We start from the raw sequence: 25,609 nt of genomic DNA on the forward strand, positions 1-25,609 counted from the left end.
CCATTTCCACGGCCGTCAGGTCTAAGTAACCGGAACGGACCCGGATTTTTATCCGGACAAGGACTGTTAATTCGGCACTATATATCGAAATTCCTCCTCCTTTTGTGGCAACTAGAGCTCCTCGTTTGTAATGGCTGGTGGTTTGATATCTAGTACGAAATTCACTGAGAGGGTGTCGGTGAAGATATCGATGGCTTCACTGTGAATGGCGGTCAGTTCGTGTCTAAAGTTAATTGCGTTCGAAGTCTGGTTGGCTTATGGGACGATGTCGTCGACGTAGTAGTGGATAGAGCTCTTGATGTTACCAGGAAGTGGCTTCGATTCAAGCAGACGACTGCAGGGATGGTTTCTGTGAAAAACATGCTCATTGCTCAATGAAATCGTTTTTTTACTGAAAATTAATAACGTTTCTGGGATATTTAGACACGGTTCCCGGAGCTGGAGCAACAAAAATAGCTGCTGGTGGATTACAGCTACCAAGATGGTCCTAAAAAGTAATTCCTTTTTATAAAAAAAAATTTGGCGAGAATGAGCCAAGCTTCAGAAATTAAAAAAAAAAATTAGATAGTGTAAATAAATTTAGTTTTATAAGAAAGCTGTAAGATAAAAATTTTGATGACCGAGAAACGTTGGATGAAAACATTTATATAAATAGATTTTAAAGATTTTAAAAAAAGATTAAAATTAAAAACTAAATTTATTTGAAAAACAAAAAATGTTCAAATGGTTGCATATCTCAAGGCGGCCAGTTTTACAAAAAATATTCAAGCTTCGAAGTACTATATGTTTTAATTAAGCTTCGTGCCATGAAGCTTTTTTTGGAAGCTTATTTACAAAACTGTATTTTTGAATTTGTAATTTTTTACTTTTAAAATTATGCAACAACTGGTGTTTTTATGAACTCTGTATAATCATTCTTATTCAACAAATTTAACAACATCGCGTCTATAATTATTTTTTCCACTTTATTTCATATTATTTGAATTATTTTTCAGCTTGATGCAGGAGCTAGAGCTAGTATTGATTTTTTTCAATTTTGCTTAAAAAATTATATGGTAAAAATGGCATTTTTCGCAATACACTTACATACAGACATATGTATATGGATTTCTAACGAAAGAGAGCGCACTAAATTGTGCTCTGTTCACACATATACAGTTCACATGTAGATATTACGACTATAAGCTCCAATTTTACAACTGATTTGAGTACTTTTTTGGCTTTTCAGTTAAACTGCGCACACACATACATACTATACATGTGTGTGTGTGTGTGTGTGCATGCGCAGGGTTCACTACTTATTGTGTGTAATGTTTAAAGTATTATCTGCGCTTTATCATAGGACTAATAGTATTTGAAGCTCTCATTAAACCCAATGCGCCGCTCAAATTAGGCTTCGGCTTCAATTACATACAGACATCAATAGCTAAGCATTTTACAGCGAAGTTTGTGCAAAAATTGTGTTGGAAAAGGCAAATTATAGTAACTATACAGAGACTAAAAGCCGAAAAGCAAAGTTGAGGAACCAAATTAAAGCGAGTTAGTTGGTAATGGTAGTTTTCGCTTTGGAAAAACGCTTGCTGCTGGAAAGTATACCTCATTACTGTTATTTCTTTATTTATGCTTTTACTATACTACTGGTTATACTACATTACTGTTATTTCTTTATTTATATATATACTACTATACTACTGGTTATACTATAATATGTAGGCTATATACAGGCGCTTCGTCTTGGTAGGGGGACAAAAAGTTTGCTGCTTTCTAAGCTTTCAATTTTTTTCAGTAAATTTTCATTTTCGTTAAATTGTTAGTAAATTTTTCTACAGCATTTACACATACATACATACATTTTAAGTCAACAATTTTAGGTTTCTTATGCTAAATGTTCATCTTCTACTGTAAGTTTGTGCATTTTGTTTTGAGTTTTTAAAAAGTGCTTTAGTTACCGTAACAACTTTCAAAAAATCATTGTAACTTTTTTGTCTTCAGCACAATTCTAAAGTAAATGTTTTCACTGTTTTCTACAGAGGTGGGCTTCGCTCTTTATTATTATATTGTAGCACTTCCTTTTTATTAATGTTATTTTATTTCATTTACCGTTATTATTATTTTTTATTGTAAATCATATATTAGTAGTGTTTTTAAGCTTATTCGTATCATACATTTTGCTTAATATTTCGTTTGTGTGCAGCAAATAATAAAAAAATATAATTTTTTATATTATTATCTTTCTTCTATTTGATTTTAAAATGACTTGGCGAAAATTAATATAAAAAAATAAGTCAAAGTAAAAGAAGGAAATTCGTATTCCTATAGAATTTCGGTTCTCAAAAGTGCCTTTTCTTCCAGAGAACAGTGGGAAAAGGGCGAGGTGGACAGGGACGCAGGGTTAAGCATCTATACGAATGGGTTCAAACTAGATAATCGAGTGGGAAGTGGTGCCTTTTGACAACAAAATCACCTTCCGTCTACCAGACCACTGCAGTGTCTTCCAAACGGATATTACAGAAATTAAAGGAAGGAAGTTTTCTTGTTCTGAAAAGGTGTTTTCACAACAAGGAACATATTTATATATACCGATAGTCAAGTGGCTTTAAAATCACTAAAGTCTTTTAGGATTTTGTAGAAGATTGTGAAAAGTCACTAAACTTGCTTAGGGTTTCATATAAAATGGTGAAGGAATACCTTGATCTCTTATTGGACATCTTATTTCACGATAAACCTGCAATGGAGTCCAGGTCATAGTGATATTCCTGGTAAGCAGATGAATTAGCCAGATCACCCTACAATTAGATCCCGGAAAAAGAGTAAATTTACATGGACTATCGACAAATATGTTATAAACACAGCGGGGTCTCGGTGGAACCATTCTCTAACTTGTTCAACAAGCAGATATGCCAGCACACTACTAGTAACGTCATATAATGACTATTGTAGAAGCTATCGGGAGGTAAAAGAAGAGGAGATAATAAAACGGCCTCTATGCGAATGTAAAGCTCTGTATAGGAAAAAGGTCGGAATCATCGGTCGAGGGTCTCATGACGATATTTCAAAGGTTGCACAGATAAACTTTTTGTACTGTTGAACTTCATCAGAAGCGCGGAGTGTTTCAGCAAGAAGACGACAGAGTGAGAGTTATTAGTCCCGGTGGTTTCACAATGGGCATCCTAAAGGTCTAGTCTGGGTGAAATGCGTTGTCAGACAGGCACTCTATATACCTAAACAAGGAAATAGTCGAATTGCTTATGAGAGCTCGCGGAGCTGAAACTTATGAAAGTTCAAAACATTCGTAAGCTTTTCATACGCAAGCAGCTAATGAGCTTTCGTTTGAATGTAGAGTACAGAGGTGTTATTAGTTCCCGTGGTTTCACAATGGGCTTCTTAAAGGTCTAGTCTAGGTCCTACCTACCTACCTAAATAAGGAAATAGTCTAATTGCTTATGAGAGTGCACGGAGCTGAAACTTATGAAAGCTCAAAACTTTCGAAAGCTTTTCACATACAGAGAGCTAATGAGCTTTTGCTTAAATATGGAAAATAGCCGTAAATCCTTATTGATTTTAATCGACTTGCTTAATAATGTACTATTTGAGTTGGGAAACTAAAGTCCTCCACCGTATAATTTTGAAAAATTACTTAGATATATATTGGAGTTTTGCAGACTACAACATTTGGCTGTGCAACGAAAGTTTGGATCTAGGTTCAAGTACATTTTCGAAATGTTAGTACCCCAAAATTAGGCTCAGCTTGAAGTTGGCATTTATTTCATTGCCCTTTTAAGTTGCAAACAATTTTTTGGGTATGTTAAGACAGGATAACGAAGGAAAATCGATCATTTGAAAACTTATAAACTAAATATAAAGTTTTTGAAAAATATTATATATTTTGTTTCACTAGAATTAAATAATGCTAAATTGATAAACTTCTTAGTAAAAATTTTAGAAAAATGTAAAAAAAATTATATATGTATATATTTATATATACATAGCTAAAATAATAAAATACGTTATAACTGCTTACCTTCTGAAGCGTATTTAAATCTATATGTCTGTATGTACATAATGAATTTGTCAGCTATCAGATCTTTGGAAATAGTTCCGTTTTAGGTGCTTACAACATTTTTCAAAAACAAAAAAGGTATTAATCACGTGTCACCTTCAAAATCTTTTAACTTCATTTCTTATTATCACTTCACTCGATTTCATAATTTTTTACGATTTTTCTTTAACCACTTTGTCACGCTGCTTTCACACCCATGTTGTAGACTTTGTATTTCACTTCGAATGTGAGACGATTGAGTGTGAAATGGCGGAATGTGATAGCATTGAATGCGAAATGCCCGATATCTCGGCATCGGTCGGGCCCTCTACACTGCACACAGAGTCTTCGGGTGTGCGCGATGGTTCGGCTTCGGTGATTTCAATATCTTGATGATGCTTGTTGCTACGGTGTTTGGCACTTAGAGCCTGCAGTTTCCAAAAAAGTGAAAAAATAAGTAAAACAAAGTGATTATTATAGGTAAATATATGATTTTTTTTTAATTGAGTGATAGTTAATAAGTATGGACATCTATTAGGCGTACTGGCATTGTGCTGATATCATTTTTTTTATTTTGTATTATTAAAAGAGTTGAAGAAAAGTTGTGCGTTTACAAGATACGTATGTATGCAAAAACAAAAATATATATGTATGTATATAATGATGATATACAGTTAATACGAGCGCATGCTATTCGTGCTATTTCTACCTTCAAATCATTGAAATTATATATACATCCATGTATGGTATTAATGGGTGTTATAAGTGTAAAAACAAAATTTCAAATAAATCGTAGGAACCTGCATAATGATTTTTTTATTAAAAGGAAGCTATTTGGGAAGGGATTGTTCACATTTATGTACATATAAGTGATATTTGTTTTCTTACAAGGTATATTATAAAGATTTATACAGGTACATATGTAAAAAGAGGAAGTCAGTGTCGAGAGTGTGTGCTATGGTCGCAGAATTATCTTTATATCTTATCTTTAAAGGTGGTGTTGCCAAGCTACGATAAATAATTTATGTACCCACATAAGTTATATATTTTTTCAGTGTTTAGATGGAACATAGGACCGACACAACTTATGAGGATATTATTTTATATATTCTTGATACAAGAAGACTCTAAAAATTCATAAAAAAAGCATCGCAGCTTTAAACCTTGGTCTTTAAAACTCATTACTGGCTTTATGAAGTCTAGTATAACATAAAAATCTAAAGCAACACAGATTTTCCTATAGTTGTGTGTGAAAGAGAACACAGTTTGTTTCTGTGGCTTTGAAATGCAATGAAAAAGTGATATTTTTTTATTTTTTTAATTTAATTTCATTTACACTATCATTGAAATTAATATTTTATTTTATTTATTTTTAATTGAAACACGAAGTTTAGTCGGTATGTCACTTTAAAAACAATAAAATCGGCTGCTTTTTTATAAGCACAGTACAGCTAATTTGTTTTTACTCATTAAATGTAATAAATTAAAAACTATAATTATAATTAGATAATATAATTTAGTTTACTTCTGCTTACTAAAAACATAAAAAAAGCCAAATTGAAAAAAAAACCCGAACGAACGAAAAATACCGAAAAACAATTTAAGAAAGTATAGTGGTAAGGTTAGCGTGGTCACGAGTGTATATACAAATAATTTAGTTTAAAAGTTCTAGAGTTGCCTTTTAAAGCTTCTATCCCTCAATGGCCTAAATTTGGGGTTCCATACAGTCTTCTTTCGTTCTTCTTTGAGATTGATAGAAAGTATTTTCTGTTTTATTTGTATTATATAATGCAAAAGAAAACACGTTTCTGCACCCCCTAATACACTCTCCAACACACAACAACTCACAGCACAAAATTTTATAGAAAGATTTTTGGACCAGTAATATATACAGAGTACTCGGGCACACCGAACAGATTTACAATTATATTCACACATTTAAGAGCAGAACAGGAAAGTAAGGTGGGTTTAATGTGGGACAACAAATTTTCAGGTCAAGAAGTTAATTAAAATACGAGGGATATTGGGGGATTTTATTCAAATTTGTTAGCTACACAAGTAGGAGAGATTTTGACGATGTGTTTTGTTCGGTTCTTACCTTATCTTTGCTTCCTTTTTTCTACATGGTAACGAAATTGGTAACGAAAACATTTACGATAAATTAATAATGAACGTTTACAATTGAAAATGAATTGTTTACAAAATCAATACAAGAATTGGTATGCATGAAATCTCATTTATAAGCTAACTATGGGTAATACATATATGTATGTTTTATTATATATATTATATGTATGTGGGCTGTATAGACTATGTTTTCTGATATCATAACTTTTTGTATAAACAAACTGAATTTAAGGTTTAAGTAGGTTATGATTGTAATGCATGTAATTATATATGATAACCAACTGAATTAACACTAAATCGGGAATGAGGCTAAGCGAATGCTCAAATACTAAATTTTCTAATTCGCTAATTCCTGTTTTTAAATATGTATATATTATATAATATATATGTATATATACAAATCGATGTAGAGATTATACATATACACTGATTTTGGACTCAGTAACTTTAAATCTGTAATAATGTTTGCAAATTATGGCGAATTTTCAAACAAATACTATTTATAGTCAAAAATAAGGGTGTATATATATGTATTTTTAAATTTCTTGTTAGACATTTTCCTTTTTAGGCATGGTGTGTGTGCTTTATGGCTAGAGGTTTCTGAATTATATGCAAAGCTTACTTGTAACGAGAAGCGACGATGTCCAGCTTTCCGTCCGCCACGTCGTTTACTTATATGCGGATTGTCTTGACGTAGGGTTTTATTCTTTAAAATTTCAAGTTGTGTATACAGTCTGCAAACAAATTTCATATATAAATATTATTATCTTCCGATATTAAATTAAACATATTTATGTATATTAGAGGCATTGACAATAAAGTACTTTATTACTAAAAAGTATGGATCTTAAAAACTGAACAAATTTATTTACAAAAATATATAATTTTTGAAATTTTTTTTAATACAAAAATATATTCTTTTTTTTAAAAAACGATTTATTTACAATAATTTTAGATTTTTGAAAATTTTTTAATACCAAAAATATATTTTTTTTTTATTTATAAATAATAAAATTTGAGGACTTTAAAAAATTTGCTCTGAACGCCTCTAATATACCGCTGGGTTTTGGTGCAACATACCTTTTAAGTTCAGCACGTATATCCTCTGGGCTCATTTCGGCAATGGTCAGTTCACCAATATCGGGATCACCCAAACATAGACCAGCATAACCACCGCCCAGACGTTGCGGATCGTTGACCTTGAAAGCATCCACAGGTAAACGTATTGATAGATTCATGGGCAAGGGGACCTGCAAGCTATGAATTTGCAACAAACACTGCCAAAACACACGAAGGATGGTAACGAAAATCATAACACAACAACAACAGAAGAGTGATAGTTACATACGTTGAAGATTTTGTATGTATGTTAGAAGAAATTAAGTAGGGATGAGAGAAAAAATTATGATTATTTAAAAAAAAATTTAAGATTTGCTTAGAGAACAGAAATGTTAAAGAAAATCGCAAAAAAAAATGTTAAATAATAAAATTAATTAAAAAAAACTTCATTTTTAAATTTTAAATAGATCGGAAGAGTTTAATTTTAATTTTAAAAATTTAAATTTAAAAAATTAAATTTTATTCAATTAAAAAATAACTTTAAAGCGAAATTATCACGAAAAAAAAAATAGTAATTTGTTGGTGTTATTGTGTTGTGTCATATACGTTAGTACTAGGTGTTTGTTCAAACTGTTTGAACAAGGTTTCAACGTTTTTGAATTAAATTTTTTTTTGTTAAAGGAACGTGTTGTTGTAAATTTGCTTTGCAGGAGCTTAACTATTTGTGTGTTTTATTTGTGCGTTATTTTTATTGTACATTGTTCTGACGTTGGCGCTAAAGAACAGAAAAATAAAAGAACAAGAAAAATAAAAAAAAATTGGCATTGAACTATCATAAAAAATATTTAAAAATATAAAATATTTATTAAAAAATATAAAAATATTTATAAAAAAATATAAAATATTTATAAAGAATATAAAAAATTTATAAGCAAGTATAAGATAGTTACAAAAAAAATATAAATTGTTTATAAAAAAATAACAAAAAAAAATATCTATGTATATACATATACATACATATGAATGTAAAATTATAGCTGCCATTTTGAATTAAAAACTAAAACGAATAAACGGTTTTAATGAAAATAAATTTATATAATATTATTTAAATAAAACTAATATATATTATAGCCAACCTAGCTTAAAAAGAGATAGTAAACTAATATACTTGTACACATAAATCTTTATTCTTAATGAGTTAAGGAAAATTTTCGGAGACAGAGAGAGATAGAAAGACAGTGGGCTCAGGGCTATTTTTGTAATTGGTATACATAATTATTTCTAAATAACTAATTATGGATTAATATTATATTTATGAGTAGCTATAAGCAAAAGTTTCTGCTGCCAAATTTTGGTTTGCGAATTTAGTTAAGAGACTTGTTAGGGTAATACGATAAGATATATTATTTTTACGAATTTTGACGATAGGAAACCGATTTTTGGCTTAATGAAAAAAATAACAAACTCTAAATTTTTAATTGAGAGCAAAATATGTTGAAAACATGCCATACAGCGAGCAGAAACAACAAGAACAAAAGTGCTGTCAAAATTGTCTCTTTTGTATAAAGATACATACATACATACATATGTATATACATACATATATACAGACATAGTAGCATAATTAGAGCATTCATAAAATACAAGTAGTGTGGTGGTGGTAGAAAAATGTAATATTGTGTACATACATACAGAGGAAAGTATTTTATTTATTTTTATATTTTACATGTATGTATGTATGTTTGATTGTGTAAGATACATAGTATGTCTATGTATGAAAATAATATTTCCACCATTAATTTCTATGCGATATAATCGCGGAGTTATTTTATACTAGCTATTATTTCGAGTTAAAAATAATGTTTAACAATTATTGTTTGAAAAAAAAATAATAAAATAAATTGTCAGAAATGGTATATATTTATTACAATGTGTTTGACTTAAGTTTACAGATTATAAAAAATATAAAACATTATGTTATGCTCTTCTGAATTAAATGCGTTTAACAACCACATGCAGATGCAATTATAGCTTGAGTACTGTTAAATCTAATAGCTTCCGACTAATTCATGCATTATCTAAGTTAGTGCTACCAATGAAAAGTTTGAGGCTAAGAGGAAAATAAAAATATTTAATTCAATAACAACAAAATTTGCAATTAACACAAACAAATTATGAAAACAAACGCACGCAGAACACTTGCAGCAACTTCATAGCTCGACTTTATTTTTTGGTTTTAATTTATATTTATAAATATATAACTTTTCAATTATTTGCATATATAATTAAAATGCTTTGTTAATATATACAGTTAGTTTTATTAGTACTTTTAATAGTTAATAAATAATTAATTACTTTTTTTTAACTGAAAACAAAAATAATTTATTATTTTTCAAATACAAAGCATTAAAAACGAAAAACAGTTTCCTTTGACACATTTGCTTGACATTTACTTTTTATAAACGCATGTAATGTATACAAATGGTGTTCAATTTACAGAGAATATGAAAAGAAATTATGTGCCGAATATTTAACTATTATAACACAATGTAAAAAGTCTTTATGCGCTATAAATAAACTTTTTAGAGGAAACCAAAATGTGCTTAAAAAAGTGAGTTTTCAATGAATATATTATACACATATTCCCCCATTAAAAAAAAAATAAAATAATTTTTTTTGGATTATTTATTAGAATGGACAATATTATTAAATTTATTGCTAAATTATTGAAATTGATGGAGACAAAGCAGTTTAAAGCTTTCAGTTTTGGTAATGGAACAGCTTTAACAAGACTTTCGACACATTTTTAAATATTTTGCTTTTTAAGTTTAAAATTATTAATTTTAATGCTTTTGTGAAATATTTTTCAGAAAAAAGTTATGGTTCTTAGAAAAAATGACAGCACAAAAGGCTAATAAGGATTATGAGTACGAAACTGTTAAATTTTTTGAATATATGGAAAGCATTTATATTACTCTTTGTAGGCTTTTATTTTGCTATTTTATTTTTAATTTAATTTTGAAGAAGAATATACGCTACCGATGGGTATTTTGCTTAAATTATATAATATTATAGTTGATTTAATATTATGTTGTTGCTAAAGACCAAACCTGGTCTATGCGTGGCTCATGAGTCTGTCAGAGTAACCTAACCTAATCTAATATAATGTTGTGGAAGCGATAACCTGAAGAGTCAATGTTTACTTAAAAAAAAGTAAAATCCAAAATTTACTCGTTAATTAGAGGTATTAGTTATTTAATTTAGAAATACTGAGTTATCAATTCCAACTATCAAACATTTAAGGATACTTATACTGGAAACTTCGCAGCTGTAGCGCACCTTCACTAACTTTGATTTCTATATTACTACTTTCTGACGCAAAACTTATATACTTTCAATAATTAATAGATAATTTTAACTTAAATCAATTAAAAAAAATATTACATGGAACTTAACAAACGATCTCTGCTTCATCTTCTTCCTCTTCGTCAACATCATCATCATCATTATGACCAACTTCTTCAACTTCTGCTTGATGACTCACCTGCTTATGCTGATACCACAATTTTGGCACAAATATCAAACCCAACGCCATGGTGTTGGTCAATTGTGAGCGCAGGAAAAGCGCTAAAAATATAGCGCTCGGACTCATTTCGGGCAAATAGAAGAAACGCAGCACATAGAATGTGGTCGACACTAGAAATTCGATGGCCAGTGTCGCAACGAGGAACTGCCTTTCCTGGAAGCATAAAATTAGCATATATGTACGTAACAGAGTTTAATAGCGTGGTTTGCATGCTACTCACTCTAAATTGCGTGTTGGCATTGCGACTGGCGAAAGCTAAATGCAAGCCGAAGCAGAGTATTAACACTTCGCTGACCTGTGTCACATATTCCCACTTAAGTGGCAGGCAAGTGTTTGTGCGCTGCTCACGCAATGTGCCCAACTGTGACACATCGATCAGATCTAGTGCGGCGGCAGTGAAGGCGGCCATATAACAGGTGACCGCAAATACCATTGTGCCCAAATATTTCAGCAAATCGATGTCGCGCAACACCCAACGATGCGCCTTGCGTGTACGAAAATCGACCAGATGGCGATACAGTTTCAATATGATGGCACCGTAGCAGGTGATGAAGCCAAGTTCACGCAGCCATGGTTCAAGTAGACAGCGTTCGGTGGTGGCGGGAAAGAAATGGACGGCAACCTTGAGGGAGGAAGAGAGAAAAGAGGACGGAATGAGGAATGAAAGAGCTATATTTGGATTTAGGCTTTTGTTTAGTCTTTTTACTTTTTACTTACCGATGCATAAAGTAATATGATTCCCAATAAAATTGTTTCCAGCACTGTCCACATGCCTGAAGCAATAGCCTGAAAATATTGAAAGCACAAATTATTTGAAGATTTTTTATTAGATTTTTGAGAAATATTGAAACAATTTATTATGTTAGGTTATATTAGTGAAAATTATACCAAGAAATCCGACAAACTAAATAAACAAACTTTAACACAAATAAAAAAATATAAATATATTTAAAAAAAAATGAAATTATTTCAAAATTCAATGGTTATTCTCACCTTACATTTTCTCTGCCGGAACACAATTACACTCAGTACGATACAACAAAGTATGCATGCGCCCAATACCGAGCCCACAGATACATTTAATAAGCTCTCCATTGACACAACCTCAGGTGGTTCACCCAGTAGGCAGACACCATGTTGATCACATGTTGTACAGCCATCGGGACAGGGTATGCAAGAATAATTGCCATAACCCTCGGATGCTTCCACGATATCACCGCGAAAACCCTGTAGTGTTGAGTTGGGCAAATAGAAGGATTCACGACAGATGCAGGTGTAGACATCTCGTGTCGCCGAGGGTTTATTCTCGGTAAGCAAACAAAATGTGGTGTTGCGATCGCAGCTGTAGAAATGCGGAAGAAATAAAAAATAATTAATTTAAAACGATAATAATAATTAGGTTTGGTTAGGATTGATAAAGCATAAAATATGGAGACTTGTATAGATTTTGGGTTCTACAAATTAAATTTACTTAAAGAAAAACGCAGTATCAAAATACAATAATATGAAATTACCCATGCTTTCGTCCGAAAACTTCCTCCAGCCCATCATTACAGACGTCCTCATCAGCAGCAATAAAGGCGACAGCTCCAATTCTGAAAAATGCAAAGTTTTTTACATGAAAAGTACTAACAATGTAAAGTGATAAGTAAGAGTGATGTTTATGAGTATTTAGACTAAAAGACACTAGTTTTATACACCCAAAACATATAGTAAATGACGAATGGAACCGATTTTTTTTTTTTTTTGAAATTTGAATTTGAAATTAACACCTCCTTGATCAGCCTGCTGCAAATACTGAATTCTTGCTTCAATTCACTGCATAATAACTTACTTTATTTTATTTTCACTAAATGTAATGCGAAACGGCCACAGCCAACGTCTTTTCAACACATTGCAATCCCGGAATGGTGCACCCCACTCCTGTGCGCCCTCGGTGCTGTTCCACGCCACACCCAATTCACGCCAATAGGAACCAAGTATTGCTTTATTGTGTATCTGATCCGGTGGTATCTGCCACACACAAATAAAAGGCGAAATAAAAACATGAACAGAGAGATATTATTTTCAAAAAGTGTCAGCACTCACCGTTACGTCATCCCTGAACTTGACCACAACCGTTTGTATGCTCGGCGCTGCAATTGCAAACGCCAACAGATTCTCATCCTCGTTTAATGCATAACTGGCAATGCCGTTGGCACGACGTCGCAGCTCTTCACGCAATTCCGCGGTGATGGCCTGCTGCGATGGTGGGCCTGAGGTGCCAAATTTATTCGTAATAAATTCAGTGAATTGGCGTGCAGCATCTTCGGCGATGTCGGAGAAATCGAAAAACTGCAGGAAAACAAAAAAATAAAGTTGTAAAAACTTTAATTAATAATTTAATTAATATACGAAGACAATACAATTTTGTATATATTTTTTTAAAATAAACAAGAAGGAAAATTAAAACAAGAAATAATGTTAACTTCGGATGCAACAGAGCTATAATACCCTTCACAAGCATAAAGTATTCCGAAATAAAAATATATGAACTTGATGTTGTTCGGTTAGATTGGAGGATGGAGTCACTTGTAGAAGCTCACGCAAGTGAGGAAAGTTCTCTGATTGCTGTTCACTTGGGAGTGGCCAGAAACGATTCTTTTACATATGGCTCAAGCAGCTCACGACTTCCGGTCATAGATAAAGTATCCTCTGGGTAAACAAAGAACATGCGTTTGAAGGCGAGCTAAAGCGAGAAGGCGAACCATCCTCCTCAGGGTTGTGCGCTGCGTTTGGGATCCGCTACGTCAAAATCGTCCAAAGCAATGAAAATGAAATAACAGCCTGGGAAAAAACCCCCTTTTTATGTGAAGCAAATGAGTCTGGTAGTGAACGAGGACAAGACGAAATATCTCCTGTCATTAAACAAACAGTCGTCGCATTCGCGACTAGGCTCCCACGTCACTGTTGACAGTCATAACTTCGAAGTCGTAGATACTTTCTTGTCTATCTCGAACCAGTATTAACGGCAACAACAGTGTCAGCATCGAAATCCAACGCAGAATAACTCTTTCTATTAATCACTCATTATTCCCGTCCTTCTATATGGTGCAGAGGCATGGAAGGTGACAACATCTGATGAGTCGGCGTTACGAGTTTTCTAGAGAAAAGTTCTCCGGAAGATGTATGGTTTTTTGAGCATTGGCTACGGCGAATATCGCATTCGATGAAATGATGAGCTGTATGAGATATACGACGACATTGACATATGTAGTTCAGCGAATTAAGAGACAGCGGCTACGCTGGCTAGGACATGTTGTCAAATGGACGAAAACACTCCAGCTCTGAAAGTATTCGACGTAGCATCCGTCGGGGTATGAGATCCATTCCGTTGGTAAGACCAGATGGAGACGGACCTGGCTGGCCGTTTCTTCATAATTATGTATGTCAAGTTCTTCAAGTCTTCTTTGAGTTCGTTAATCCGTCTTGTTGCGTTTGCTTTAGTGATGAATGTGTGGTCTCTGCAATTTTCTTCTGAGCTCTCTTGTTGTATTGTTAGATGGCCGAGCCATTTTTGGTCGCCATGCTTTGATAAAGCGTATGACATTTTCACCTTGTATAAGCTGATATAGCTCATCGCTCTACCTCATACCTTTTATTGCTCTAAAGATTTCTCTTAGGATTGAGAAAGTTAGTTTATCTTAAATTTTAATACATTTTTTTCTTTTTTTTTACTGACTCAGTAGTTGCTCACTTTGACGCACAGAAAGTATTAATATTTCCGTAAACCAATTCCATTTGGAATGCCTTTAGCTGCCTTGAATGTTATCGGGCGCATTCGTTACTCACATCCTTAGTGAATCATGTTAAAACAACGTTTTCTTTAACGCTTTAGCAAAACAATTTCAGAAATCATCTAAAGCGGAAATGATTCATCAATAATGACGCTAGGCAAGCGAAATATGTTCGGAAAATCCCAATATTTACATTTAAAATATATAATTTCAAACCCAAATTATTTAACTTTATATTTCTACTATATAAATATATATATATAGCCGAATATAAATGTATAAGTATAAGCGTATCACATTAATATTCACCGAAAATATTTTGCTAAAAATAGCTTCTTATTCAATTTCACAATTTCCCCAACATAACGGCGCTCGTGGGCACCTACAGTCTGTGTGGCTCGTGCATATCAAGTGGCTGCCATCTGGAAGCCCAAAAAGTTTAATGTGAATTTAACACGAGACTACATTCTTACACTGCTATACATACAATCCTACACAACCAACTTTGATAGGTTTGGCACAGAGAAGAAGAATTTTTTTGAATTTACGCAACATAACTGGCAAGCGCGCCAACAAGATTTGTGTACAAACAAATTTATTATGTTTACTTGTATTTGTGCGAAAGCAGCAAAACAAAACATTATTTTGTGTGCGAATTAAGGTGGGCGTGTACACATACATATTTTCATTATAGTACAAACACTGACATTTCTACACATATGTATGTCTGTATGCATAAAAGAATACTTCACACATTGGCATGTACTCATATGTGTGTGTAAGTGGGCTCACCTCATTCTACGAAATTCGTTAACTCACTCATATGGATTGTAGACTATTCAATAGAAATTACCTTTTCATTGTTGAACTTAAAGCTTTTTCTTTGCATTCAAAATAAACTCAATACATGGTAAAAACTTCTGGCACGTGTGTGCTCTGAAATGCGTGCCATTGAATCAATGACTCACTATTTAAAGCTAATGGATCCATTAAAGTGTGGCTGATTCTTGAAATTCATGAAAAGGCGTTAACTAATGAATACATGAGAATAATTTGCTTGTGTGGGTGCATTTAGTACAAGTAAAAAAGAAAAAAAAAAGTAAATAAAAAATGGTACACCATGTCGAATGATGAACATGCGATGCATGCATGTGGACTTGAGTTGTTCTATCGAAGTTTAATGCTAAAAATTTATTGATATTGATTCACTGAGCGTTGGATTAAAAAAAGGAAATTGTTTGCGTATGAATATGCCGTAAACATTGAAAGCAATAAAAAGATATATATTAAAATTCATTGCTAAGACATAAATATGCAGTCTTATTAAAAACAGTACATACTGAACAAAATAAAATAATAAATAATAAAATAGAAAAATATTTTATTTTTAAAAAATTTGATCTGATTATAATTTATCAATTTGTTGAGCAATATTTTTTCAAAATATCTCCCGTTTAATAGATAACCGCTCAGCTCAATCAGCCTACGGTTTTTTCCTGTTTTGAAAATTTTCAAATTTGCTGCAGTGATAACTCGAAAACAAATAATTCGATCGTCATGAAATTTCTGCCTGTTCTGTGTATAATTCTACATACAATGACCTATTGGTTTTTGATCTGATCAAACATCGAATTTTTTCAGGCCAGCAAAAATTGATAACTCAAAAAATATTATTTTTTTTTTAGTTTCACTGTGTATTCTTGAATCATGTATAAATATATGTATATACATATATATACCCTGTATAATTTCAAAACATCCCTCTGGTTTGGTTCTTGTCTTGTGATAACACGTTTACATTATTTTGATCAAAAAGTTTAAACAAGTGGCAATCCGTCCCAAAGAAATATTTCTATGAAATTTATTTTTTAGTTTAATTCTCTTTTTTGGTTCTCATTTTATGACAACTACCATAAAATTTAATTTCATAAATTTAACAGATGGCAACTTGCCTCAAAAAATATTTGCATTGAAATATATTTTTAACATTGTTTCTCTAGTTTGGTTCTTGTATTGTGATAACACGTTTACATTACTTTGATTAAAAAGTTCAAATAGGTAGCAATCGTCCTCAAAAAAATATTTTCTATTAAATTTCTTTTTTAGTTTGGTTCTCACATTGTGATTGCTATCTTCATATTTCCATTTAACTTCAAAAAATTAAACAGATGGCAACTCGCCTTAAAAAAATTTGCACTGACATCTCTTTTCAACTTTGTTTCATTTATTTAGTTATTATTGTGATAGCACGTTTAGATTACCGTTTCCGTTTGATTAAAAAATTTAAACACGTGGTTTTCACTGAAATTAAATTTTTTAACCTGTTTCTGAAACCTCTCCAGTTTGATTTTCATTATAACGCTTCCATTACTTTGAAAAAAGTTTAAACAGGTGGCAACCCGCCTCAACAAGCAATATCTATGAAATTTCTTTTTCAGTTTATTTCTCAAGCTTGGCTCTCATATTGTGATAACTACATTCAAATTTAATTGAAAAAATTTTCCAATCTATTTAAAAATTTAACAGATGGCAACTCGCCTTAAAAAGTATTTTCACTGAAATCTCTTTTTAACCTTGCTTCTCTAGTTTGGTTCTCGTATTGTGAAAGCACGTTTCGATTACTGCTCCATTTGATTACAAAACTTAAAAATATGGCAACCCGGTTGAAAAAATATTTTCACTGAAATATAGTTTTTTTTACCTGTTTCTGAAACTATTCCAATTTGATTTTCTTTTTTATTATGTATTTATAATTTTCAAATATGTGGCCACCTTTGCATTTTTCGATATTTTCTTCAAAAAGCATTTTTAACCTTTTTTTGAAACTTCCCCTTCTTCTTTTTACTAACTTCTATTTGTTTTTACAATTTTCAAAAAAGTGTCAACTTTTGGTTTTTTCGAAATTAACTTTTCAAACACATTGCATCATTGAAGAATTTTCGAGAGATTTGTAATAAATTTAATAGTAATAAGACCTGAGTAAGAACCCTGTAAATCATCTCATCCTGCTTCAGCACTACTCTTTTGCTTAGCACTATATGAATCGGCGTACTAAGCTAACGTCGAAGCTAATTAAATTCTTTTTAAATATAACTGAGAGCAGAGAAAATGTAATGAATATTACAGTAATAGACGATAATCTGACGAGAGTGTAGAACATATTTTTGATTTCAACAATCATTTATAACTCGAACCATTAACTGCATATTTGCATTATAGATATGTATTTGATCAACGTTTCATAGTCGAGTGATAAAATAAGTTATTTATAAAATTAATATATTGTACATTCATTGTTCGATTAGAACAATACATCATAATTTAGATTGAACCGCTAAACGGTATCAATCACAAGGGGAAAATGTTGCTGTTGGTCGCCAAACACAAATACAAATAAAGCACTAATGGTTATTGAACCGTGTAGAAACAAAAGCACACATACACTCACACAACTACTCGTGAATATACATATATATAAAAACTTATACGAGCTTATACATATTTATTTTAGCATCAGCATTTGCAATAAAAACACTCACAAACATTGCCACCCCAACAGCAAAAGCCAAATAAGGAAAACCAAATAGCAACCAAAAAAGCCACAAACGCGTGAAGGCAACGAAAATTCGCAAGTGTGCGGCAGCAGAAAAAGTAAAATAATGACTGCTAGAGAGGTAACTGAATACTCATATTTACTAATTGTACATATGTAACTATGTGCGTATGTAATACTGGTTTTGTGCTAGTTGTGGTATTGGTGAGTAAGCGAATTCCTTGGAATTCCCTGCATGCATGAGTGATTTATATGTATGTACATAGAAAAGCACATACATACATATATGTACAAACATCGTGGATATATATATATACATATGTACTTAAAGCAATGTTATGCCAACAATAAACTTACCATTTAGTGGTGAAAAGAGCAAAAGCCACTGGTGAGCATACACGCATGGCATATAAACAATAGTGACAACATAAATTAAAGATGAAAGCAGTAAAAAAAAAAGAAAAATATAAAAGCAAAAGCAAGTATAACAGTTAGTAGAATAGCAAACGCGAAATGAATATGAGCAGTGCGCATAAACAACGCAAGCAAGCAAAGCTCAAAAAATACCAAAACAACTAAAGCTCGCCACAAATTATTAGGAGTGGCGCCAGTGAGCTCCTTAACCCAGTAAAATTGTGTGTAAATATGCTCAACATACTAGAGATGTTTGTATGTACAAAATACTGTATATGCTTGCTACATAAGCTGGCCTCTAAGTTACTATATTGAGTGTGTATTGATGATCTATATATGTATGTGTAACTGTATCTATGCATGTGCATTTATAGCGAGGAAGGCGTAGAAGAAGAAAACATTGGATGGTTCATATGAGTTTAAATATGCTGCATTATGAATACATTAAGAATATGGAATGCTTTAACAAGCATGAATGTAGATGAACGCATTGAGAGGTTACGTATACGCCACCTATTCGCTGGATTGAAGCCAGCAAAAGTACCACAGATATAAACAGCTAGTTACGGATGTTAAATTTTAGCTTTTCTTAAATATTACAATTCAAATATTTTCTGTAAATATTTAAATTTGCAGAAAACAGTTAATTTTTAATTAATATTCCACAATATGCAACAGCAGCTCGAAAGCTTCATAATTTTTTAACTTTTGCATTTTATTACTTTGCATTTGACAAGATAAGTATATTCGCGAAATTTGGTATAGATTATTTTCTAAGGCAACAATGTAATCCGAAGAAATTGTTAAGATCGGCTCACTATAGCATATAGTTGCCATACAAACTGAATGATCAGATTCAAATGCTTGCATGAGAAACTTCCTCATTTGACGATATATCTTCACAAAATTTGGTATGAGCTAGTGTTTATAGAAATAATGTAATCTCTTTAGATTTACTTAAACACATAGTTACTAAAAGAAATACACCTGTGAAGGGTATAAGTTAACGTTTTTTCTTGTTTTCGGTTAAGATTTTAACCGTATTATCCTTTACAGGCATATTTGGTAATTGACCTTTGAGAAATAATGGAAAAAATTAATATATTTATGGAGCTAATGAAAGCTTTATTTCTTAATTGAACAAAAATTGCATATTCAAAACGACATTGGTAATCAAAGAGCATTAATTTTTGCACACTTCTGTCCAACATTTTATCCATTAGTTGATTATTACTCAAAATAATTAAAGATATTAAATAAATCCCAACTATGACATACATGCAAACCTAAAGCACATTTCAATTATAGCTGCTATAATATGTTAATAGTCTTTTGCAAAAAAAATGTTAAGTGTATACAAATTATAAATGAGTTGATGATTTTATGCTGTCATTGCAATTAAACCTAATTACGAGAGAAATCAAGTGATGAATGAAGAGAATGTGTGTATTTTAATTTCAATTATTTAAAACATTAATAAGTAAGTAAGGAAGCACTAAGTTCGGGTGTAACCGAACATTTTTTGCTCTTGCAACTTGCAAGAACCAAAGCCAGGGAAATACCTTAAGATGTAAAACGTCAACAAGCGGGTCGGAACCCAAATTGAACTTCCCCAACTCGAATCACCATAATTCACAAAAAAATGTTTGAGTTATGAGGAACTTTGTATGAAATTTGATTTCATAACAACACATACACTGACCCACATATTCGATAAAAGGTTTTAAAAAAAAAACGAAAGCCATTATACATGTACCGTAGTATATGGGAGTTGGCGGTAGTATCGACCCGATTTTACTTAATACATATGTCACATACCAATAAATGTTTCCTGAGGTTGATTAAGGTACCATCACCACCATGAAGTAAAGTTACCCGAATGTTTTGTGTTAGTTATTAGGGGCTAGCTCAAATTTTCGACCAATTTTAAGCATTTTAGACAAAACGGTGCACTTTTATCAGTAATAGACGCACTCTCATTTTCATAGAGATAAGTCACGTGTTGGACGATATATGTGGTATAAAGTCACCCGGAAGTTCGAAAATCCTTTTATTAGTTACATGGGTTCTAAGGGAAGCATTGACCAGATTCAACCCATTTGTAGCACAAAGACATAATACTATTAGGAAATGATTCTCTCTGAATTTCAATTGCATATCGCATACATTGACCGATATTTTCGGTAAAAAGTCAACTACAAGTCCTGGGGTCCAACTATTCCGTACCTCGAATTTTTGTTGAATTTGAACATTTTTTGGCCATAAGGCGTTCATTATTCGTGCAAAGTTTTAACGCGACAGACAGACAGCCACCCGGATTTCAACTTTTCCCGTCATCCTGATCATTTATATATATATACATATATATATATATATACATATATAACCTTTTATCTATCTCGCATAGTTTTAGGTAATACGCACAACCCTTACGTGAACAAAACTATTTTATGTACGCTGTAGCAACATGTTGCAAGAGTATATAAATGGAGTGAAATTTACTTGATGTATCCAAATAATCAAAACAGATTTGGAAGATATAAATGCAAGTAAGATCAGCATTTGATAAATATAAATCTATTTGTGAAAATGACGGTAAAGTAATTAATCAGCAAAGTACTTTTATTCACGCACATATTGACACACAATCAAATAATTAAGGAAGTATCAAATACCACGAGCGAACTATGTAAGTAAAACAAATGAACACGTATATGTATACAGCACGTGGCCATTATTTGATGACATCATTATCGTTGTTACTGGGGAGCATCAAGGATGAACTTATGTAAATAGTTATTACTAAATATAAGTTCCTTGAAAGTATGCAGTAATTATACATTTTTTAATATATTAACATATCTGCAAATAGGCGATTATAACTAGTACCTTATTTAGTATTTAGTGTGTACATTAGGTACATTTTTTTGGCAACCAAAGTCAACGATTTTTAAGGCGAATATATTGAAAAATTCTGAAGGATAAAATCTACTATCGTAAACTCTGCAAAAGTTCACTTCAATATTTGGTATCTGTCGAAGATGAGATTTGATTGCGCTCGTTTTTGATGCACTCAAGTAAGCAGACAAGCGTAAATCAGTTAAGTAATTACATGGAAAGAACGAAAATATATATACTGAAGTCTTATTATTTTTCATTTAATAAAAAAAATAAATAATGACGTCTTGAGTTTTTATTTCTTAACATGTATATTTGTAAAGCAGGCTCACTCAACGGATACTATATAACGAATGGATACTATTTTGCATAAACAATAAATTCATTTACTTTTTTGGTATAACTAACACCAGAACTACATCCACTTTTGTAAGAAGAAGAGGTCGAGTACGTATAATAAATATGACATAACCCAAATAGTGGTGACAACTTGCAAAATAAATAAAATATCACATAAATAAAGAGATTTTAAAGGTTTAACAAAGAGCTTATTTATTAATCATGATTTTGACATAGTTCGAGACCAGCATAAGAGCATATGGATGCAAAGACTTGTCCTTGCCTTCATTTGTATGCAAATAAATCAACCTTTTACTTTGGAAGCTTTAATGAATTCATGAATGTGATGTGCTTTCGGTAATATTCTATGAACAGTGTCGTATGCTTTCTATGCAGATACACAAGGTGTGTGTGTGTGTGTGCATAAAGTACTTTATTAAAAATATATTAGTTAAATGGTGGTGAATCCAATCAAATAATCTTCTTCTATTTTACCAAAAAATCTATTTTCGTATAAATTTGCACATAAATTTGTCGTTAGTCAATTTAATCAGCTTTGTGTATAAATTACATCATTATCGTTGAAACTTAATATCAAAATTGAACAGATGGTGAAAGATATAAAATTTGTTGTGTCAAAATTGTTTCATATCAGAAAATATGATAGAGATTCAAACAGTAACAGTTTTACTTGTTGAAAGAAATAGTAGGTGTATAATTACTCTCTTTAAGGGGTGGATGGGTTTACGGGTTTCAAAAAATCGATTTTTTTTATTGTCTTATTAAATTCTCCTTCTAACACTTCTTGAATAAATTTTCAAGTTGATCCGAGTAATAGTTTCGGAGATACTGCCTTGAGAACTTGTGCACTCGAGGCTAGCTAGGCTAAGTCCGCCGTCTTTAAACGCGAAACTACACAACCTATCTTAAAATTTTTAATAGGTCTTTGAGATACAGTCCTTAAAGACTTCGACGAAGGTTTTCTTCGATCACAACTATTTGAAAAAAAATTTCGCGAAATGTTCACTGAAGTTTTAATTTTTTTGTAAAAATGTTTGCCAAAAATCCAATTTTCAGTTTTTTTCCTTCGTCCAAGTTCTAAGATAAGGTTTGAACTAAAACACGTATTTTTTCCCTTAGATGATTTTGTAAGGAGTTATCCTGTCAACGCGGTCGTATCTTTTTTCCGAGGGGTCACCGGAAATGGCGTCGCAATGACGGAGTTTAAAAATTTTTTTTTCCAAAAATTTCAGAATATCTTTGTTAATAGTATACATATTTTTGCAACAATAAAAAATTCTATTAAAATATTTCATTTTATATATGAGGTAAAAATCGGAGAAAAGAAACTAGTTTTTACCCGAGGAAACCTATGTAACCCCTTAAGTTACTTATTAAGCGGATATATATAGGATATTTTAATATTTTTCCTCACGAGCTCGACTACATATCTTCATATAATTACACCTTAGACTCTTCGGCATATAAGAATCGAAAAAATACCGATAATTCGAAACTTTGCCTCGAGAATGACAGGTGAGAGTTTTACGATTGAAAATTCCAAATATCGTTTAAAGGATTCGAAAGTTTAGCCAGAAGAACATGAGAGAGTTTTCTGCAAAGCGATCTCCAACAATATTTTTGATGATAAGCAAAATCAAAAGGGAATGATGTGAAACAAATGGCTGCATCAAGTTACAAGGTTTTCATATGAAAAAAAAATATATTTGATTCGTATATTCTTACGATAAACTTGTATATTCACTCTTGCCTTATTATAAGGCAAAAAAACTATAAATATGTATATTAGATAAGTTTTCATCAGTACAACGAAGTTAAATTATTGGCTGGTTAACACCATTCCGTGGATTGCAAGCAATTTAGAACTGAATGAATCGCAAAGCTTTAACTATTCTGTACTGAAAATTTTTTTATATTTAGATATCGACAGCCAGATTAGATGATAATTTACATATTTCTTAAGAGTTCTAAATTTTTTTTACAAAATACAGTAAATTATGCTTTCAATTTGGATCCGCAAACCGCATAAGTACATTCAAATATATGTATGTCTCTTAGATTGCGCGTAAATCTAAATTTATAAATTCAGAATTGAGTGAGTGCTTATTTTGAATGTATAGATAACTCCGGGCACAAACAAATACACTGGTGAGTTAAAAGCAACCACAACTAATTGCCATTTTTAGGAAGTTTTCAGCATATATCATAAATATATGAATATGCATAGCTAAGTGTTGCTTAACTTAATACATGCGTATGTACTATTGTTTTACATAAGAAATCTGCTTACACACTTCCTACTGCTGGTTAAAAGCAATCCTCTCACTTACTTATACATAGACCAAAATAGAATTTTATGCAAATAACCATATATCTAATGTAAAGATTTTGCGTTGTAATAGCCATAATTTAGTCAATCTGTGTGTACCGTTGTGATTATATTCAGGATCCGGCACGCTACTCAACATAAGTATGTATGCTGTGACCTGATCACCTTATGATAGTCCTTGTTAGGAGAAAACCACACGGCCTCTATTTGAAAATTGTTTTAAGGTGATCGATTTGAGTGGCTGAACTGGTTTTACAGGCATTTTCGAACAGAACACTTTCTTTGTGAATATTATAAGACAAGCAAGATAGTCTTTTTGATACAAAATCTGTACACGAGATGTGTTTATTTGATTGATATTATGCTCTCATGCCAGCGCTTCTTTCAATCGTCAAAACACTTTTCAAACTTGATTCTTGCGATTGCCTTTAGCTCTTTCAAACATGCGCTTTTAATGTCATTTATGCCTGTAAAACGACGGCCTTTTAAGGTTGGCTTTATTTTGGGAAGTAGGAAAAAGACAAAAACAGGATAGAGGATGGAGCCATGTGTAGAATATCATGAAAATGAGGAGAGTTCTCTGACTGCCATTCACTTAGGAGTGGCCAGAAACGATTCTTTTACGTATGCTCTAGGTAGCCAAAAAACATCCGTTTGAAGGCGAGCTAAAGTGAGAAAGCGAATTAACCCTACCCAGGGTTGTGCGGTGGATTTGGAATCCGCCACGTAAAAAACACCCCCAACGAAAAGAACACAACAGCTTCGAGATTCGTGATGGGAAAGAGACTCCGTCGGCGAGACCTGACATTCACCCCCGTGAATAAACGTCTAGCGAAGTTCTTTAACAAAAAAAAAAAAGCAGCTAAATGTTTTGAGTTACTGTAAACAACACAAATAGTGCTCGTACGTCAAAAAATTCGGAGTATTTTATAACATCAAATATGTCGAACTTTATGACACTCTAAACTTCCGAATATAAAAGGCAACCTACGTATTTACATTTCCAGAACTACAGAGACTACTTCGACTGAAGAGTGAGAACTTTTTTATATAACACAAGAAAGGGAGAGCTTTGTTATAAAGTGAAATTTTAAGAGCAGTGCATGATGGTAGGGATAAGTGGTCGAGGAAAGTACAGAAGTAAAATAAAAGAAGCTCGTACAAGAAAAATGACTAAACTGTGTCGTGTACTTGAAGGAAAGAACAGAACAGCAGTTAAAAACATAATGCAATTGAAAGATGCTTCGCTTTCCATGAAATCGGAGAAAAAAATCAAATTCTTACTAAAAAAACTATATACATATGTATGTATGTATAAGAGCAAATATATATGTATACAGTATGTAGGTAATAATTGCAGGTGGGAGTCTGTAGGTTGTAGGTAAAGAGGAATACTCAAAAAATAGAATAAAATGAGAGAAACCCATGAAAAATGGTAAACAAGTGTCAAGGGTGTCGTCAAACGGCT

The 25,609-nt window shown here is 32.0% G+C and overlaps 1 protein-coding gene across 2 annotated transcripts in view; it reads right to left on the reverse strand.

The window, feature by feature from the left end:
• Nucleotides 1-3,993: 3,993 nt before the first annotated feature.
• Nucleotides 3,994-25,609, reverse strand: part of LOC120767625 — a 107,900-nt gene continuing 86,284 nt past the window's right edge. Inside the window, exons 5-15 of one of the 2 annotated variants that reach the window (XM_040093781.1) lie at nucleotides 12,900-13,145; nucleotides 12,646-12,824; nucleotides 12,326-12,406; nucleotides 11,805-12,153; nucleotides 11,529-11,597; nucleotides 11,032-11,433; nucleotides 10,770-10,964; nucleotides 7,247-7,365; nucleotides 6,789-6,900; nucleotides 6,138-6,158; nucleotides 3,994-4,467 (exon numbers count right to left, since the gene is read on the reverse strand). In XM_040093781.1, coding sequence (XP_039949715.1) covers nucleotides 4,276-4,467; nucleotides 6,138-6,158; nucleotides 6,789-6,900; nucleotides 7,247-7,365; nucleotides 10,770-10,964; nucleotides 11,032-11,433; nucleotides 11,529-11,597; nucleotides 11,805-12,153; nucleotides 12,326-12,406; nucleotides 12,646-12,824; nucleotides 12,900-13,145 — 1,965 coding nt within the window. In that variant the 3' untranslated portion in view covers nucleotides 3,994-4,275. Of the gene's footprint in view, nucleotides 4,468-6,137; nucleotides 6,159-6,788; nucleotides 6,901-7,246; nucleotides 7,366-7,809; nucleotides 8,001-10,769; nucleotides 10,965-11,031; nucleotides 11,434-11,528; nucleotides 11,598-11,804; nucleotides 12,154-12,325; nucleotides 12,407-12,645; nucleotides 12,825-12,899; nucleotides 13,146-25,609 lie in introns of those variants that run through there. The other variant, XM_040093782.1, reaches the window with a different exon arrangement.

Source organism: Bactrocera tryoni, chromosome 2 (genome assembly GCF_016617805.1).
Source record: "Bactrocera tryoni isolate S06 chromosome 2, CSIRO_BtryS06_freeze2, whole genome shotgun sequence".
Taxonomy (NCBI): Eukaryota; Metazoa; Arthropoda; class Insecta; order Diptera; family Tephritidae; genus Bactrocera; species Bactrocera tryoni.